The sequence below is a fragment of the Gallus gallus genome, chromosome 5 (genome assembly GCF_016699485.2).
Source record: "Gallus gallus isolate bGalGal1 chromosome 5, bGalGal1.mat.broiler.GRCg7b, whole genome shotgun sequence".
Taxonomy (NCBI): domain Eukaryota; kingdom Metazoa; phylum Chordata; class Aves; order Galliformes; family Phasianidae; genus Gallus; species Gallus gallus.
In genome coordinates this window covers 3,680,442-3,699,896 of record NC_052536.1, presented here as the reverse complement: position 1 = coordinate 3,699,896, position 19,455 = coordinate 3,680,442, and the positions used below count along the sequence as shown (strand labels likewise).

Below are 19,455 nucleotides of genomic sequence, written 5' to 3'. Positions count from 1 at the left end.
GAGTCTGTATAACGGTCTCAGCAGCTGTTCTAAATGAGGTATAAAGGAACACAAATATTCCAGTATACCCAAGAACTCCTGCAGCTGCTTTGGTGTTGTAGGGACAGGGAATGCCTAAACCTTATCTATGGCAGCACCAGGTAGTACTTTGGTCTTTCCTGACCGAATTACCCCCAGGAATTTCATGGACAGGCCTGGACCTTGCACCTTCTGAGGATTTATAGCCTGTCCTTTTTCTTGCAGATAGATAGTCAATGAATCTGCCGCCTGTCCTACTGCCTCCAGTGAGTCAGATGTCAACAGGAGATCGTCAATATAATTATATAATCATAGAATGGCCTGGGCTGAAAAGGACCACAGTGATCATCTAGTTTCAACCCCTCTGCTATGTGCAATGTCGCCAACCACTAGACCAGGCTGCCCAGAGCCACATCCAGCCTGGCCTTGAATGCCTCCAGGGAGGGGGCATCCACAGCCTCCTTGGGCAACCTGTTCCAGTGCGTCACCACCCTCTGTGTGAAAAACTTCCTCCTAATATCTAACCTAAACCTCCCCTGCCTCAGTTTAATACCATTCGCCCTTGTCCTATCACTATGTCTTGGACTTCATTAAAACAGAACAAACAAACAAAAAATCCCTGAGAAGTCCATACTTGCAGAGATTTTGTAAATGCCATGAAGAAGAGTATGTACTTCTTTCCCAGTGTCAATCACCAATCTGCAAGCACTAGCACACAGCAAAGGGCATCCTGCCCATGCTGAACATAGGCTATAGCTTGAGAATCCATGGCTTTTAATTTCCTGACTCTTGTGCTGCTGGCCTTGCCACCTATTTTATTAACACTATGTATCTCAAGTATTTTTTCTTCTCTGTTATCTTTTATAAGCAGTGCACATTCTGTTAAATGCATACTGACTGATATAAAACATTTTATATTATGTATGTTTATAATTAATTTCTCAAGTGTTCTTTCTTAGTAACAGGACAAGGATTTCAAGTCAAGTTTTTTAACAAGCAAGATCTGTCATTAACATAAAGTAAGTATTAAAGTGTACATATGTATATATACCCATCAAGCTCAAAAAGAAAAAGAAAAAAAAAAAGAAATATTATTTACAATTTAGGAAGAAAGGCTGCACATAGATCAAGAATGAAGTTTTTTTTTTTTTTAAGATAGAAGGGAAATGTTTTGTGGTATAATAAACATAATAAGGAGGGTGTGAGAACTGCACTGGTCCCAAGTCTCATTCTGTAACAGGAACGCTCCAAGGTGTTTGCAAGACTGGGTCTCTATTTTTATAAGGAGCATTACATAATATGTAAGTGGAAAAGTATCCTATCCAAGTGGAAATTAAAATAAACTGCCTTCAGGATTACATAATAACTCAGCAAAATATGACTCATTAGTGCTGTGTTTTTATTTGCTGAATATAAAATAAGGAATTTTAAAAGAGGCATGTCAGAAGTTCTGTGCAGTGAAAATCTGGAGCTTATTTATTTTGTGGTACATTTACGTGTCATTTTACTATCACAATATCATTTTACAGAATCCTGTTGTACAAGATTAGTTAACTTATTCCCTTTGGACTTCACTCTTTCTCCATCATTCATATGGGGAACTATGATACAGTGGGGGTAATGCTGTAGGTTTCTATATGACTAATAGTCTGTGCACTCAATGCCAGATAAATTTAAGGTTGGCAGCAATGAGCACTGCAAAACTCAAAGTCATAGGCAAAAGCACAGAAAGCATAAAAAGCAGAATGTCCTTAGAAAGCAAACTGATTTTTGTCCAATAAATACGTTACCTTGCCACAGCAGTAAGAGTCTACCTGTATTCCCAGTTGAGTGAAGCTTATAAAAAATAATGGTGATTTTCTGGTCCTGCCAGCTTCAGCTCTGCACATGTGCTGAAGAGACAGAAACTGCAACATGCAGCGGGCCTGTGATATAATGGGAGATCTTCAGGAGCTGGAAGACAACAGTGGAAAAGCCCCAGAGGGATGTGAAAAGAAGCAGCAGCAGCAGCCTAGAGCAGTGTAGCAGCCTGAAGGGATCGGTTGCTCTCTGAAATAACTCAGTGCTATAGGGTAGGCTGAAATGTAGCTTAGAAATGTACAAGAGCTCACATTAAATTCAGTAAGACTACATAAGTAAACAAACACCACTTGGCCTGCACATGGTTGTGGAACCAGACACAAAGGTAAAGCCATTAGGGTAGAAAATATAAATCAGTATATATGTAGCACAGGGGATGCTTGGCCTTTTGAAATCCCTAACTGCCACAGAAAGAAAGATGTCAGAAACAAAAACTGGGCCTGGTCACAAATTAGCTTCTAGGGTAAATGAGCAGAGGGTGAACTTGAGTTCATTCAGGGCAGGTTTATCCCTCTGTTTGTGCATATAAAGAGCATGGAGTGACTAGGCTAGGAAATCATGATCACAGAGGGAGAACTGCATCTCAGACTCTGATGAGCGAGACAAAGCATTTTTTGGAGATTAGATCAGACTGGACAAGCACTGGTAGTGCTAGGTGAGAGTCACAGTGGTGAGGGACTAGGATGGCCATCACACAAGAAGGAGGGCAGGAGCTGCTGCTAGGGCTTACTCTGAAGGTAGAAGCGTCTCTTCTTGAACTTACTTATGCAGTTTGTCTGCCCCTGGTTTCACTCATCATGGTTCTGTCTATTTGGGGGTGCCTGCATGTCCAGGGACAGGGACAGGGACAGTATATTCACTCTGATTCTAATTCAGAGAAATATGAAAAACAGAAATGCAGTTGTTTGGATCCAATGAGATGCTGAACTGAGTGCGTGGGACATACACTGTGTGTTGTAAGGAAAAGCTTCATTCTCCTTCCTCAGGAAAGAATAAAAAAATTGTCAACCTCTTGTTCATTTACTGCAGTCTGACTAGGTTTACTCTTAAGCTAGAAGCTGTGAAAGGTATTATTTAAAATTACCAGCCTTATAGTGTGTATTTATACATGCCAGCCTATAGACTTGTGTGTTGTCCCAATTGCAAATTAGATTATGCTTGGTTGTGCCTTTAGAATCAAGAGTTAAAAAGCTTTGTAAATACTTTGTAAGAAAGTGTAAAAATAGGAAAATAATATTCACATTACTCTTGACTTTAATACAAATCACAGTTTAATCACATTAAATTAGAAACAAACTCACATCCACAAAAAAGGACAAAGCCTGCTCTTAAAAAAAGTTGGCTGTTCTTGATTAACCAAAGAGCTGTCAACACAGGAAGTGTACAGGCAGAATTTCTTTCATGATCGTTTCCCAGGTAAAGGCATAATAAGCTCTAAACAGCTTTAAGACAAACAGCTGAGAATGTAAGACGAGAGGCTTATGACCCGTTGAAGTAATTCTCCTGGACCTAGCCCTAAACTGAAAATTCAGGTCACATTATTTTCAAAAAGAAACGATAAGTAGATAGGAAACAAACAAACAAACAAACAAAAACAAAAACAAAAAAACCCCCAGATTTTGTAATTTGGACAGTCTCTATATAGTAAGGCCTCTATTGTTTACAGTATAACTAATTTATGGTGGTAACTGCTCTTCCAGTGAAATGCTTGCAGCATGGAAAAAGTATGGAAAATATGATGGAAGTACACAGCTTTTTCAGTCATCCTGCACTTGCCAGTAACTTTTGCTGGGTAGCAAATCCAAGCTTCTCCAAGGACTTTTCCCCAAAGAAAGCTCAGATGTGAACAACTGCTGTTACACAGGCAGTCTCCAAGTATTTAAAAGAGCTATGCACGCAGCCTAAGCAAGGCTGTCATCTGAGAAAACACAAATACTTGGCTTTGTCTTTTCTTATGAAAGAATGTTAATGGTATGTTGGAGACAGTCAACGATACCTCCCCAAGGTAAGGCAGTTCTCGAGGATGAATGACTCTACAAGCCATGAATGACTCTTTCCAAGCCACATCATTAAAAACGTAATGATTATGGAGACCATATGTTTTTGTTGTTACAGAACCAGTCTTTAAATGGTGTCTTTTCCAATTGTAAGCTGATCTTATAGGCAGGATGACAACTTTATGAAGAAAAGAAAATATTCACAGAGCCTTTTTCATACATACATATTCTAGTAAAAGCCCTTTTTTTTTTTTTTTTTTTTTTTTTTTTTAAAGGACATGCAGTTGGATCAGTATTTTTGCCAGTTTCATATACTTCAGGAACAAAATACAGATCCGTAAATTTTTCAAGTTTTGGCTAGTGGCTCACCAAAAAGCAAAGTAAGAGGGAATAAATTCCCCAATTGGCTGCAAATAAAAATACGTCTTAGCAGACAGAAAAATGTCAGATAGCTTTCAAACATGCAGAACTATTTTAAGAGTAATAGCTAGCAAATACATTTCACCAAACAATACCAAAAACTCCTTTATCAGTAGCAAAAAGTGATATCTGATAAGCACAAGTGAGCATCTTTTAAAGTGTCATGAAGCTCATCTCAATAAACCACACCACCACCAACAAGCACACCCAGCAGGATTTCTCCCTTATCCACAAACTTAATTTTTTCAAGGCAAGACTGTAACCAGAGCTGATGCTTCTTTTGTCTGAGGCAAGTATATTTTTTGCTTCCAAGGTACATATCTTGGTCTTTTGCAGCCATGCATGTGACAACATACAGGCCAGCAATTTAATTTCAGAGTATTCATCCATTCAGCTTGGCACACATGGGATCCTTGAGAGGCTTACCATGTTTTTGAAATCATCCCTTGCCTACTCTCTTTATCAGAATGGTCCTGGGTAGGTCAATCTGGGAAACTTTGTAAGTTTTAACTTAGAAAGCCATGATTTATACCACCACTCTGAATTCCTAGCCATTGAGTTGTCACAGATATGTTTTTTTCCAACTGCTGCCATCTGCAAGCAAAGCCTTTTATTTCTCTACTTTCATTGGTGCTCGTGTGAGAAAGCGGTTTGCTCCACAGTTAACTGAGTTTCTTCAGCGCAGTGTATATCTGTAGGCAGCTACAATTGAGCACTGACTGCATAAGTAATCTGCTTGGAGAGGAGCAGAATCTTGTCTCTTAATGACTTGCTTTGACTCTTAATGAGTTAAGTCACTGGATGAATGTAAAAGAAAATTGAAGTTCTAAGAAGTGAGCTCTCTATGACTGCTGCCCTCTCTTCCATTTTTTTTTCTTGTATTTTTTTTGTATTGCTTGATTTTTTCAGCAAACATCATCATCTGCTCTTCAATACCATCATCTCTTTAATAAATTCAGGAAATATCATATACATTTTTAAGTCTCCAGAACACTATGAAAAAGACCAAGTCAATTTCAGTTCTAGCATAAAAAAAATAAAAAGAGAGCCCAAACTTGATGTTATAAACACAACAGGTGGAGCTGTTGGGTCAGAATAGCTGCTACAACTGGTCTTGTAAGGCTCCCCAGGTAAAAATATGCAATGAGTTTTCAATGATAAGAAGCCCTTTACTATTTGAAATACATCACATAAAAACAATGGACCTCTTCTAATGAATTAAATTTTATCAGATTAAAGAAAAAACAAAACACCACAAAAGCAGCAAAACTGATAGGATTACAAAGAGGATTACAGCAGTTTTTAGGACCTATTTTGAACGTAAAACTTTAAACTGCTGGATATCATTGTGCAGCCAGTTCATGCAGGCCTTTTGCAGCACAGCTTGTCAGACTGCAGATGTCTAAAGGACAATCAGTTACACAAACTCTGACCCAAAACTGATGCACTTTTAATGAATAGTCATGTTTACCTTTACTTAGACCAGACAAACTGACGTTAACCAAACTGAAAGGGATTTAAATATCTTAAAATACTTTTGTACTGGCTTCACAAAATCCACATAAAGTTGACCCTTTTTATTAAGCATGTAAATTTACATATAGCCTAAACTCAGATTTATGTGATTTCTCCTTAAAACATAACATTCAAAGCCTTCTATAGAAGAGTATAATTCTGGTTGTCTCAATTTCAAATATGAAAAATATTTATATTTTGCCAAAATACAAATTGACAGAGAGATTTGTCAATATATTCATATTTATCCTAAGAAACATCAGCCTGGATTTTAAAGAACGACAGTTTTGCTTTGTTAGATGACAGTTTACAGACAGAGCTGATGGAGTTATTCTGTGAATCTCCAGGTACGTCATGTAATCTCCTGCTTTGAAAGTAAACACACTGCAAATATTTACCACTCTTAGTATACTGCACACAGTGGAATAGCTTGAGATTGACCAAAGGATTGCTACTGCAAACAGAACAGCCAAGCAGCTTAAAGTGTATTGAAGAAATTGCATTTTTCTACTACTATTTTTCTATTAATATTTGAACACCATCGTGGCTAAAAAATCCTGGCATGGTTTGCAACTATAGTTTCTTTACTGATGTTTTACAATTCACATTATAAGCATAGCCTCAAAGACTAAGCATAGACTAAAACACATGATTTCCTTTGCAAGGATTTGGCTAGGGCAGTGTTTTAAGAAGAATCTGGGCACAAATGGAACAGCATGACAAATTTGGCACGTACTTCTGAAAGGGTAGGATCCACAGAGAAAGGAGAGATGCCCTCAGAAACTGTCAGAGCTTTTTCTCATTGTACGGTCACTGGTCCATCCCAAAATGCTTTATGCTTTGTTGCAGTAGGGAGCAAAATAGACTTAGTGATGGCTCTCTATGCTCCATGTTTTTCCATCTGGCCTTAGTGGCAAGGAAAGTATGACAAATAAACAATTTTTTTCAGAGCTAGAACCTGTCACACTTTCTCCCTTGAAAACATATGTGAAAATAACGCTGGGTAGTTCCACTGAACTCCACCAATGCAATGTTTCAATTTTTCCAGATCTTCAAAGACACTAAGGATCTAAAGGTACACAGTGACATCCTAAAATATCCTGCTTGGGCACTGCTACATCTCCCTACCTTTGAGATAAATGGGATGATCCCCAAGCCAGGTAAGCACATACCGCTCTGAGACATCTCCCGGTGCCTTCAATGCTTTGGTCCCAGGTGACTTACATTGACACCCAACAGCTCTGAGGGACTCACCCAGCCAGATGGTGTGCAAGCCAGTGTAGAACTGAATGGGGGTAGAGGTAGCAGGATTGGACCTCAAACGTTCATAAAACAGCTTCTCTTTCGTTGCTGTGAGGTTGCTAGTTTCATACACTGGCTTCTTAAAAAGGCTTACAAAATCCAAAAAGAGCCCTATGTGCTCTTTGGTATTGTTATCATAGAATCATTAAGGTTGGAAAAGACCACTACAATAACATACTTCCTTTTAATGAAACTTGCTTACCTTTTGAGTCTGTAAACTTTTATTTGTTTTCACTAAAAAGCGAGTTTGGTAGGATCTACATGCACAATTTTTTTGCTGAAAGACACATTATACCAGCATGTTTTAAATCAAGTGCATCTCAAGCAGAAGAGTACAAGAACAGTGTGCCTTAGCACAGTTTTCAAACATTTATTAAAACAATACAAACTTCTCTCATCCAAGCAGTGATGCAGCCTGCATTGTCTGTAATCCAGTACCACATTACCCCAAGTTGAAGATTACATAGCAAGGAGTGTGAGAACCCAAACAATCCTCCCCCTCCTTCCCACCAGGCGCTTCTGCTATTGTCCAGGAGCACGAATAGGTTTATTAATAGCTTAGCTAACAAAAGTACAAAGGAACAGTACACTGGAACAGACCAAAACCTTCTGTCTGCTTTAGAAACATGCTCTGAGAAACCAGGCTCTGAATTTGGGATCTGAGACTGCAATTACTCCTAGGGCTCCTTCTTCTTGTTATAAAAGCCTCCACTGGCATTCCTGGAATCTGACATCAGCCTTTTTGGCTGGCTCTGGGGTTCCGATAGCTTAGAGCCACCGATAAGCAAAGCCGTGAGGAGCACAGACCCTGCCAGAATAAGATCCCGGCTTCCCGAACGCAGACGGAAATTGCAGTTTGGAGTTACGCAGCAGAACAATACTTTACATGAGTACAATACATGCCACTACACAAGGTTAGGAGTTAACAGAGGGTTCCCCTTGAATGAGAGTACCAGCGGGAGGAGTTCGCACGCCTGCTGCATATGTGGGTGTCATGGCGAGCCGAGAGCCAAACGCTGGAAGACAACGCTCCATCCGTTGCACGCTATGATATAGGACAACTTTTTAGACGTACCTCCACCCTTCCACTCAACACAAACCTGCCCTTCACTCGGGAGGTCCTATACAATAAATACGCGTTTCCAGGGCGGCTGGGCGCCATCCTGGGGTGCCGGCGGCAGGCTCAGGCCCGCAGATAGTCGTTCTTGAGGCGGCTGAGGCGAGCGCCGTGGCTGCGCACGGTGAGGGACAGCAGGTCGTGCTTGTCCCGCAGCCCGCTGGAGATGGCACGGGTCTCGCGGAGCAGGGCGCGGGCATGCAGCAGCAGACCCAGAAAGCTGTCGCCCAGACGGGCTTCCTCGCGGCCGCCCTGCTCCTGGCCCTGCCGGAATTTGCCTTCCAGCTCGCTCAGCGAGCGGTCCGAGCTGGAGTAGGCGTCGCTGATCTGGGCGGACTCGCGGCGCAAGTAGGTGCTGTAGCTCTCCTCCCCGTCCAGGTCGTAGGAGATGCTCTTGCCGATGCCCTCCAGCACCCGACCCGCGTCCTCCACCTGCCGGCCCAGTACCGTCAGCTCCTCCCGCAGGCTCAGCCCTTCGCCCGCTGCCGCCGTGCCGCACCGCCGCTGCTCGCTCACCCTGAAGAGCAGCTGGCAGCGTTCGGGGTCGTCGTTCTCCTCGTAGTCCCCGTCGGGGACGAAGTAGTGGTGCAGGGTGCCGTTGGACATCTCGGGGTACAGCGGGCCCTCGAAGTACCCGCGGCACAGGCTGCACAGGCAGCCGAACCACAGCAGGCGCAGCGCCGGCATGCTGAGTGCAGCCTAGGGCCGGCCGGCGCCGCGCTGCCCCCGCCCCATGGGCGCCCCGCGGGGCCTCCCCAAACTCCGCTGCGGGCTCGGAGCTCGGCCAGAACTCTGCGCTCGGCTCACGCCGCGCCGCCCTTAAAAGCCGCGCCGAGAACGGAGGTAGCGGCCCCAGGACCACACGAGACGGGCCAGCCTCCGGGCATCGCCCCGCCGGCGTGTCGGGCCGCCCCCTGCCTCCCGCCCTCCCCCCGTCCCTCCGGGCTGATCTGCGAGACAACCTCAGCTGTGCGTGCCTTAGAAAAGAGCAGATGATATGCGTCCCGCCGCGCTCTGTGAATTTCGAAGTGTTTCGTGAAACTTTTCCGTGTGCATCCAGCAGCTGGATTGCAGCAGGGTAGAACCTCGTGTGTAGCGAGTATGCGCACCGGGTCTCCTCACAGTTTCTTTCGTGAAAGCAGTCACCAGACTGCAGAGATCACACCAACCTTGCAGGCATATGGAGTTCAGATTCCCGCTGCTGTCCATGAAAGCTTTGCATGCAAAAATATGTACACCTCGTTATTAATAAACATTTATGCCTCTTAAATATAAATATTTCAACTATCATCCAGTGCTTTCCACATGGTGTATAAACTGGGATGGTTATGACATACTTCATTCGGAAATAGTTCCAAGCTCTCTAAACATGGCCCTGCTGAAACATCTTAGCTCTTTTTGATCTCATTTATTATTGTTCCATGCAGACCAGGCGAGTTTCAGTTGGAATTAAGCAGGAGCTGAGATATCAGGCGGGAAGTACCGGGCTTGGATCTCTCTGGACAACAAACCTAAGAGAACCCTTTCTATCCCTGCTGAATGGCCTCATTGCTGTGGTCAGGCTGCAGGACCCTGGCTTTGTTTTGTTGAAAAAGGGTGTTCTAACCTCTCACTCCAGGACTGCAGTTCCCAACCACTTTCCTCAAGCAGATCTAGAGAGCAATGAGGCTTGAAACCCACTGTCATAGCATTTCCATGCAGCACCACCTGCAGGTTCTGTTTGCAGGTGCCTGCCTACCAGTGGGTAAGTGGTGTGGGTTCCTGGAAGCACACTAGCGGACTTACGGACAGAGAAAAGCCCTTTAGGATAGAACAGAGTGTACTGAAGAAAAGTCATAGGATCACAGAATGGCTTATGTTGGACAGGACCTAAAAGATCATCTAGTTCCAACCCCCCTGCCTTGGGCAGGGTTGCTACTCACCACATCAGGCTGTCCAGGGCCACATCAAGCCTGGCCTTGAACACCTCCAGGGATGGGACATCCACAACTCCTATGGGTAGCCTGTGTCAGTGCCTCACCACCCTCACAGTAAAGAACTTCTTCGTAACATCTAATCTGAACCTCCCCTCTTTTCAGTTTAAAGCCACTCCCCTTTGTCCTATCACAATCAGACTGTGTAAAAGGTTGATCTGCCTCCTGCCTGTAAGATCCCTTCAAGTACTGGAAGACCGCAATGAGATCTCCCTGGAGCCTGAATAAGCCCATTTCCCTCAACCTTTCTTCATAGAAATGTGTTCCAGCCCATCAGTCTTCATTGTGTCACTCCTCTGGACCCACTCCAACAGCTGTGCATCCTTCCTGTACTGGGGGTTCCAGGCCTGGACACAGTACTACAGATGGAACCTCATGAGGGCAGAACAGAGGGGGACAATCACTTCCCTTTCACTGCTGCCACCCCTCTGTTGATGCAGCCCAAGATTCTATTCGCCTTCCAAGCTGCAGAAGCACACTACTGGTTCATGTCCAGCTTTCTGTCCATCAAGACCTCCTAGTGCTTCTCTGCAGGGTTGCTCTCAAGGAGTTCTTCTCCCAGTCTGTACTCATATCTGAGATTGGCTCAATCCAAGTGCAACACCTTTCACTTGGCCTTTTTGAACCTCATTATGTTCTCACGTGCCCACTTTTCAAGTGTGTTCAGGTCTCTCTGGATGGCGTCTGTCACTTCTGTTGTGTCATCTGCATCACTCAGTTTGGTGCCATCTGCAAAGCTGCAGATGGTGCAAGTCCTTGTGATGAATGTAGCTTTAATGATAACCTATAACTGTCATTGTCCCAATTAGTGACTTGAGAGCGTTTAGGCATGCGCAGAACATTATACAACTGACAAACATTGAGAAAAAAGAGCTAAAATGAAACCAATGAGTCAGCAACCTAAACCTATCCCAGAGACAGCAGAGTGGGAGCTGACTGCATTACTGCTCTGAAAATCCTTTCACACCCCAGGTCCATTCAGGCCGTGTGCCCATACACCTGGAGGTGCGTGGTGTCTGTCTGAGCAGCTTCCTTTGCTCTACTGAAGCCCAAACCAGACCACCTATCCAAACACAAACACTCCACATGTTTAGAAACATTTAAATTTGTAATTAAGCTCAGAAAACACTAATATAAATAGGTTGGATTAGGTCAAGCTTTTGTGCTTAAGCTTTCTATAAAAGGTCTAAGGCTTCTTCAGCTGAGCTTGCTTGCCATTTGTCCTCAGTCCATGTTTCCCAACAGAGGTTCTTTCAAACAATTTTATTTCCAGGATGCTATTGTTTCACCCAATATTTTACTTGGTTCCCCACTCTGTGCCAACCACTGGGAATTTTATTTAAATTTTCTACCCAACTAATCTTGCCTTAAGTAACCCACCTGGAATGTCTCTGCTGCTGGAGGATGTCTGCAGTTTGGGATCTGCAGCTCTAGTGACCCAGTGGGCAAAGCTTTGGTAAGAGTTGGGGCTTGCTGAAGGATGTGCGAGAGCCTGATTTAAGGCAATACCTATATGGATCAGTATTGCAATGTGACAGAATCCCAAATTTTTACTGAGAACATAGGTAATCATCAAGCAAAGGAAAAGATACAGGCTTAAGCTGACAAAACAATATTTTGTAAAAGTGGCCATCATCTCCCCAAAATTACCTATAAGAATCAATTTCTTTAGAATACACAGAGACAATCTGATACGAATTCTTTCAGTTTGTTCATAAAACACTGTGCAGACAAGTGAAAATCAGATTTATTATTATTTTTAAAGACACTGAAAGGCACATATACCTTTAGGTAACAAGACGGGAGCTGAAGCATCAGATATTTTCATCACAGCCAACATCATCAGCAGCACTATAGCAGTGTCTGAAACAACAACATAAAAATCAGAGTCAGTGCAGAGCTCTTAAAAGTAGTTTCTAGTATTGTCTGTGAGGCACAGAAGGCAGCAAAACAGGAGGAGGACAGAAGGGTTTTTTTACAAAAAGAGGAGAGGGCAGTTTTATGCTGAATGGTACACCTTCTACTAGGAGCCCTTATGGCTAGTTCTATGAGGTTGGAGATCTGGTGAGTTTTTGGGAAGCAGTCAGGAAACAGCTGTTCCTTGTGGCATGCTCCCATGAAGGCATTCATGGCAATCCTAGCATTGTCAACAATCCCACTGACTGCATGGCGACAGTACTTTACCCAGTGTGTCTGCTTAAGATATAAAAATTGCTTTTGTATAAAATGAGGAAAAAGCATTGGAAATGCAAATAAAGAAGGATACTGATACTGTCTTTTTATAAATACTTGGCACAATGTACTCTGCACTGGTAAAGCCATTGTTTTTCCACTGAGCAGCATTAGGTTTATAATAATGCGAAGAACAGCAGCATTTATTCTGCTTAAAAAGTTTTCCCATTAATGCAACAGCACCAAAATCAGGCTCCAGAAATTGCCAATGAACCAAAGGCAAATATGTGGTGCCGTGCTCAGTGCTGAGTGATGTGTGCATAATCTTTTTCTGCAAGCAATGCTTTATCATTGATTTTCAGCTTGCTATTTCTGTTACAGAGCACAGTAAACTTTGCAGCATCAGAATGTTTTGGATGTAAATAGTCAGTAATTTAGAGAACAGGTATATGTTATATGGTCCTAAAGGCCCCACAGGCTTTAGGGTATAAGTGCTGTTTGCTGACTACTGCCTTCTGTTTTCTTACTGTGAACAGTATATATACAGCTTTGTATAAAAGATACCTTGTTTAAACATGAGACTAACAAGTATGCGAGTGTAATGTCTAATTGTAGGGTGTAGTACCAAATGCTCAAATGGCATCAAGTTAGGTGTCAGTATTAGCTTATGTATTTATCCCCCACTATTCATGCTCTTTGTCAGTTACCACTAGTGTTCTTGCATATTCTATGCACCACCTACACACACACACACATATATATATATTTTACCCTGAAGTTACTGTAAAAATATAATTAGGAGTAATGATAATTTTTCAGGATGGAACATGCGAATCATGTCTGGAGAACATTTGGATGAATAAGATACTAATAGAAATACTGGGAAAACTGATTTTAGGAGCAGTAGATTTCTGTCAAAGTTACATAAGGCAAGATCAAGAATAGGCTTTATACTTAGATATTTTATCTGCATTTTAAGCACATAGAACAATATTATTCTGACACAATATTTTTAATAATTTTCAGCGGTCTGGCAATATCTAACTGTTACAAAACTAAGTAGTAATTGTTATTAGCATGAATATTGCCCTAGTCAGAGCTTACTAAATTGTGTTCAATATGTATGCTTTTCTGAAATGTAAAGTATATAATTTTGTTTGATTTATTAATAGTTGGCTTGTTTATAAATATACAGTAACTTTACTAGTTACTTACAAAAGAGATGTTGAAAATACTGCCAGACCAAGTGAATGCCTGACAACTTAAACATGACTAAAAATATTGGTTCTTACCACTTAGCTGTGCAACAGTTACAGCAGTCATCACTATTTCTTTCTTCTCTTGAAGGTTTATCATTATCAATTGAGGGATATGAGCAGGGGATACATGTCAGAATAATGCCAGTTTTTCATAGGAATATTAGGAACATAAGAGTATGACTAGAAAATCTGCAGAAAAGATTAGATTTGTAACATGTAACTTTTATAAGACACTTCATACAGTATAAATTTGGAATCCAACACAAACTAAGCATGAATATGCTGAAGCATAAACTGTGCTGAACATCCCAATACCAGCATATGACTATACTGAAATCTTAAGAAGTAAACTTAATTCCAAGTTGGGAAGCTGAACAGGAGATTTCTCACATACAACTATGTAAAGAAAACAACACTTTTGCTAACTTGTAAGCTTACAAATTTTGATAACTTGTAGATTCTTCATGTAGGCTGCTCAGGGAGGTTCTAGAGTCACCATCCTTGGAGGTGTTCAAGAACTGTGGCAATGTGGCATTGAGGGACATGGTCATCGGGAATGGGTTGTGGTTGGGCTTGGTGACCTTAGTGGTGTTCTCCAATCTTTATGATTCTATGGTATTTCAGGGTCAAACCATAGTTAAGACTGGGTGCATAGTCCTGTGAGCCCTACTTGGATAAGAAATAAATTGAGTTAAAAAATACAAGTATTTATGAGCTGAGTTTGGTTTGAGGCTGAATGTGAATACAGCAAATAAAAAGGGTCTGCCAGGCTGCTTGTCCTGAAAGAATATGCAATCAGCACTGAATCTGCCTCAACAAGCCAGTAATAAAATGAGTTCAACGTTGGCAGAAAAAATGTAGAGAAAAACATTTTACACATCCTGTCTCTATAGTATATAAATATACTTTGGTTAAAGTGGAGAATTAAGGATGTACTTGGGTTAGTTTTAAGGAGTGCTGCATCTGGATGCCTCGTGGGAAGAGGAAGGGATTAAAAGAGAAATGGAGTCAAAATCTATTGCTATCATACTAGTGCAGTTTCTTTCTGCTGTTGAAAAACTCCAAACCCCAAAACGGATATCTCTGCTATTGCTTCAGTAAGGTTCCTGAAGTGGAAATAATAACACTTCCTCAGTGGAAATGAAAACATGTTGGAAGCATCATTGTTGGCTAGAACATGGAGAAGTTTTCCCAGTACTGTAAATGTGGTTTGTTACCAAGTCAGCGTGTCATTGCTGTTAAAATATTGATTTGGTTTTCATTGCTTTCTGTATTACTTTTTATGCTGCATGTGAAAGTGAGAAGGCCGTATGTGTATTGTATATACTTTGCAAATGTTATAGAAACATAGTTTACTTATTAGTCTTGATAATATATTCTTGTTTCTAACCTGTCAGGAGAAAAAAATAAGTGCGTTTTAGGATTTAAAGAAATACTTCTTCCTCTTCTCTCTCTCACAAATAGAAAAAGCTCAAAGCCTGACATGTTCTGCTCCAGCACGCTTGGAAAAGAATTTGAATAAAAGCTTTGGAAGAAATCTGAGGGAGTCTGATGGGCAAATGCTGATGTAGTTTCAAATGGGATAAATCCACTTATACAGTTGCTGAGGATTTGCAGTCCTGTGATCAAATTCATTCATTTGATCTAGTATCTCAAAACATCAAAGTTTCCAGAAAGCTGAATTTCACCAGTCCTGATTTCTAGGTCAGTTTCCTGACAATTTACACTATGTAATTACAAATTTTGCCACCTTCATGGGGGTGGCATTTTCTGATTTGCACGCACAGCCTTATCAAGATTGGGATTAATTCCTGAAAAAAATGGACAAATTTCGTAGTGATTAGTCGCCAAGTTTCCTTTTCTCACCATTGCTTTAAAGTCCCTTCTGGTGAGTTTAGAGCTTGAGCCTACATGTTCAACCTAACCAACCACATGGAACCCACAAGAGTTTAATCTTTCCATGTCATGCTACAGATCAAATGGAAACATTTATGGTGGTATATTTTCTTCAGATATACCTGAGGGATAGGAAATGATGAACAAATGTAGGATTTGACTGATACAGTCTCCTCTCCCATACCCTTCCCAATGTGGCAAATAAAGAATAAAACAAAACAATACTTCCACAGTAAATCTCACTTGTATTCCCAGACCTGGTTTTAAGAAGTTGGAAAATGTCCATTTTTTATCCTAGCACATTTGTGCAGATTTTTATTTAGGTGTTTTTAACAGTGCATTAAATTTAAAACTAGACTTAGTTTGTATTCGAGCAGCCTAAGACCAAACATATGGTTTCAATTGAAATATACCAAAATCTCCTTGTTTTTTAAAAAAAAGAAAAAAAGAAAAAAACAAGAAAAAAACATTCCCTTTAACAAACATCCTTATAAAATTCTACTTGAAGAAGCAGGTGAAGGGATACTATTTACGGCCAGCTCTGTATTTATTTTTGTGCAGTCATGGTTGACTGTTCCACAGGTTTTTAATGACTTAGTCCACACAGAGCACTCATTCAGCAATCCTAACACTGCGTTATTCTCCCTATGCCTGAAGTCTGTGAAGAATACTGATAGGGAATTTGTACCTCCTCCTACAATTTATGACTTTTATGTAGAACAGCATGGCTTAGGATCTGGCATTTGAGATTATTTGTGGCCTTATGAGCCCTTCTGCAGGGGAGACAAAGAGGCACCCTGATAAATCTTACCCCAGCACTGTTGCTTGCTGAGACCCACCTCAAACCAAAACACACAGCTCTACAGGAATGCTGTGCACCTACTTCCAGGTTTATGGTCAAGAAGAAAGACATATGATTAGTTAGTTAGGAAAGAAGCTGGATTGAATAAAGTTTGTGGGTTCACTAAGGTTTATGAAATATTATGTCTCTTCCAGCCCGGTTGCCTCAGATGAGAAAACCTTGGCCCTGCTGCAGGCATGCAGACTGAACACCACATTTAGTCTCACAAATCGGTCCCTTCTGGTGCTGTAGCCCCACTGAATTAATGGAATGGAAGTTAATGTTTTACACTGAGCAGATTTGGAGGTGTTTAAAAAGCTTTGTGGACTTTTAAGAAGGTTCAACCAAACCAAACCAATTGCTGGGACGTCTGTTTGAAATGATAACTTAGAGGGTAACACTGGAGACTGAGTGTTGCTTGGAAGATGGGGCAGGAAAACGCACCCTCTACAAGAGTAACTCACGTGCCAGACACCTCTCCAGGTTAAATGGCTGCAATGTGCTCTACTTGCTGTGGGCTAGCAGCTTTTGGAGCAGAAGGTGTGTGTCTGAAACACAGGTTGCCTCTCTTACCCCTCCCATGTGTACTGGAAAGAAGGATCTGCAGAATTAGGTGCTGTAGGTGGCAGCACAATGGCTGACCAGAGAGGAATATCAGGAGTGTGTGGCCTCTTAGAATCACAGAATCATTAAGGTTGGAAAAGACTTCCTAGGTAATCTTGCACCAAGTTTTCCCAAAAAGTTAAGGCAGGCACATTCAGAGGCACACATACTACTTAGAAAAAAGGCAATGCACATTCCTCTTTCTGGCTCCCCCTTGTATGTTATGATATACTAGCCATAACCCCCCAAGTACATTCTGGCCTCCGGCACTGTATCATAAATTTTTGTGGAAGGTGGGATTTCACCCTTGGTTTCAAAACTGCTAAATCACTAATTCTCTACTTATTCTACTGTCTTAAAATATATTTTGCAGGTTATGCTCCTGCAGTAGTACAGCACTGCACTTAATACACTCCCTTTTTGTAGAAAGTCTGCACCTAAGAAAATGGCAATTATGTTTTTTTCACCTCTTGGAATATGAATTTGATGAAAGGGTAGCTCACTACAAGTAAAAGTGCTTGGAATAGCAGCAAAGATTTCTTTGAGTAATTAAACCATGTAGGTTCTACCATTTTTAGGTTGTATTTAAGACCACCAGTTTTGTGGAAGTCATTTAAATCATATTAATTGCACTTCAGAAACTCTGTCTTATTTCACTTGTCAGCACTATTTCCCTTCATTTTTTTTCTGAAAGGGATCATTATAAAAAATGTGAGCATACCTCCAAGCACGGTATCTGGACATTTGCTGCTGTTTCTTTTACTACATAGACAAAAAAATAAGTACAAGGAGTCCAAAGCTGCCTCAGCATAAATGGAGAAAATGACCTCAGTAACTATGGAACTCAGGAAGAGAGTATGGAGGACTGTATTTTCTAAAAATATTTTCTCTGCCTCTTGCTGAAGGGGATGAGAACTTTACCTGTATCTTCAATAGGACAGAGTCAAAAATGAATCCTGGAAATATTTTGCTCTATTTTGTAACTGCTTGCTCGCCCTTGACTTACTTGTAAATTCCTTGTGGACAGTAGCCTTTTCTCGTTCCTCTTTTGGTTGCCAGTCATCTAGGAATCAACAAAATGAATAATACAGGAACCATTACTTATTTATCAAAATATGAATTTCCAGAAATGTTATGCATTTCCAGTTATGACTAATAATTCCTCAATCATTCACTGTGTTAATTTACAATGACAAATTTGATCTTGATCACCTTGTGGCTTATTCTCTTTCACCACCCACTGGTTTTTGATACGTAATGGTCAGAACTTGTGACAAAGTTGTGACATGAGAAAAACCATCACAGCAAAGAACATTTCTGGAGCAAATTTTCAGCCATTTCTGCTGAGGTGTGCAAAAGTATTGGCATTTACAAATGGTTTTGGTTATCAGATGTTCAGACAATTAACCATATGGTTTGATTAAGAACAGCTAAGTGATTAAAACATTTTCTTAACTAATTCAACCAAAACGCTTCCTTGCCTGATGCATAGAACTGTAGTGATAAAGGAAAAAAAAAAAAGCAAATTTGGTCTAATTTGGAGACTAAATTATATGTTCTGATGTCCCGTTTTTTTTTCTGTTGTTTTCCTTGTAAAGCTTCAATTTTTCATCTCTTCATCAAATACAGAAATCTGTTACTATAAGTAACTCTATGTGTAGTCAGTTATATTGAGTAATACAAGAGGAATCCCATCCAGATGTCGTAAATTTTCCAAGTTACTTCATTGGTTACCAAACACCTTTTTTGTCCAGATGTTACAGCAGTAAACATGTTGGAAGTGGAACATGCTAGCAAATGAAAAGTTGTCTATCATCCTCTGGAATTATGCAGAATACTCTATCATCATATTCCCTGGATCTATTAGAAGCAGACAAGTTTGTAGATTAATTATGACTGTGTGAATAAAACCACATAATGCTTTTTGAAGTGAATACATAAAAGTTAATGGAATACACTAAATACACTAATACTTTGATTATGGACAATAATGAAATAAAACTTAAGAACTCAGAATGATGATGATACCTTACATACTTAATCAAAATGATAGTAGATCTCAGTGGTTTCCCCATATTCACACTTTTGAGCACTACCTTCAGCGTCAGCAGCTGCGGGATTAGTGACACAACACAGGCACAGGAAACATAGCCCTATCTCCTCTCCTGGCTTGGACCAAATGTTCACAGAAGGCTCTACTGCTAAGCCCCAAGGCACTGGATCTTGTAGGTGACTCTTGGGAGAGTTGGTGCACACCATGGTTTGTATGGGATTTGAAAGCATATTGTTCTTCATTCACAGACATAAGCAATCAGATTGTTCAAGATCAGCTAGCACACATTACACTGTAACAAAACCAAACCAAGACTTTATCACTGCTCATCACCTATAGTCTGTCACAATAGTGAAAAACAGCAAAAGACTGCTGGGCCTTTAAAAAAGAGGGCAGCAGAGAAGAGTATGACAAGCAATGTGAGAGTGG

At 41.0% G+C, this 19,455-nt stretch overlaps 1 protein-coding gene and 1 long non-coding RNA gene across 2 annotated transcripts; one reads left to right on the top strand and one right to left on the bottom strand.

The window, feature by feature from the left end:
- Window positions 1-524: 524 nt before the first annotated feature.
- Window positions 525-3,473, top strand: LOC121110839. The gene is made up of 2 exons (XR_005860563.1): window positions 525-1,037; window positions 1,892-3,473. It is a non-coding gene; the product is annotated as an uncharacterized LOC121110839 (long non-coding RNA).
- A 3,842-nt stretch (window positions 3,474-7,315) lies between these two features.
- FIBIN (fin bud initiation factor homolog (zebrafish)) lies at window positions 7,316-9,014 on the bottom strand. Its single transcript, NM_001277594.1, has one exon. It carries the CDS (start codon window positions 8,914-8,916, stop codon window positions 8,296-8,298), a length of 621 nt encoding a protein of 206 aa, NP_001264523.1. The 5' UTR covers window positions 8,917-9,014; the 3' UTR covers window positions 7,316-8,295.
- Window positions 9,015-19,455: the final 10,441 nt, after the last annotated feature.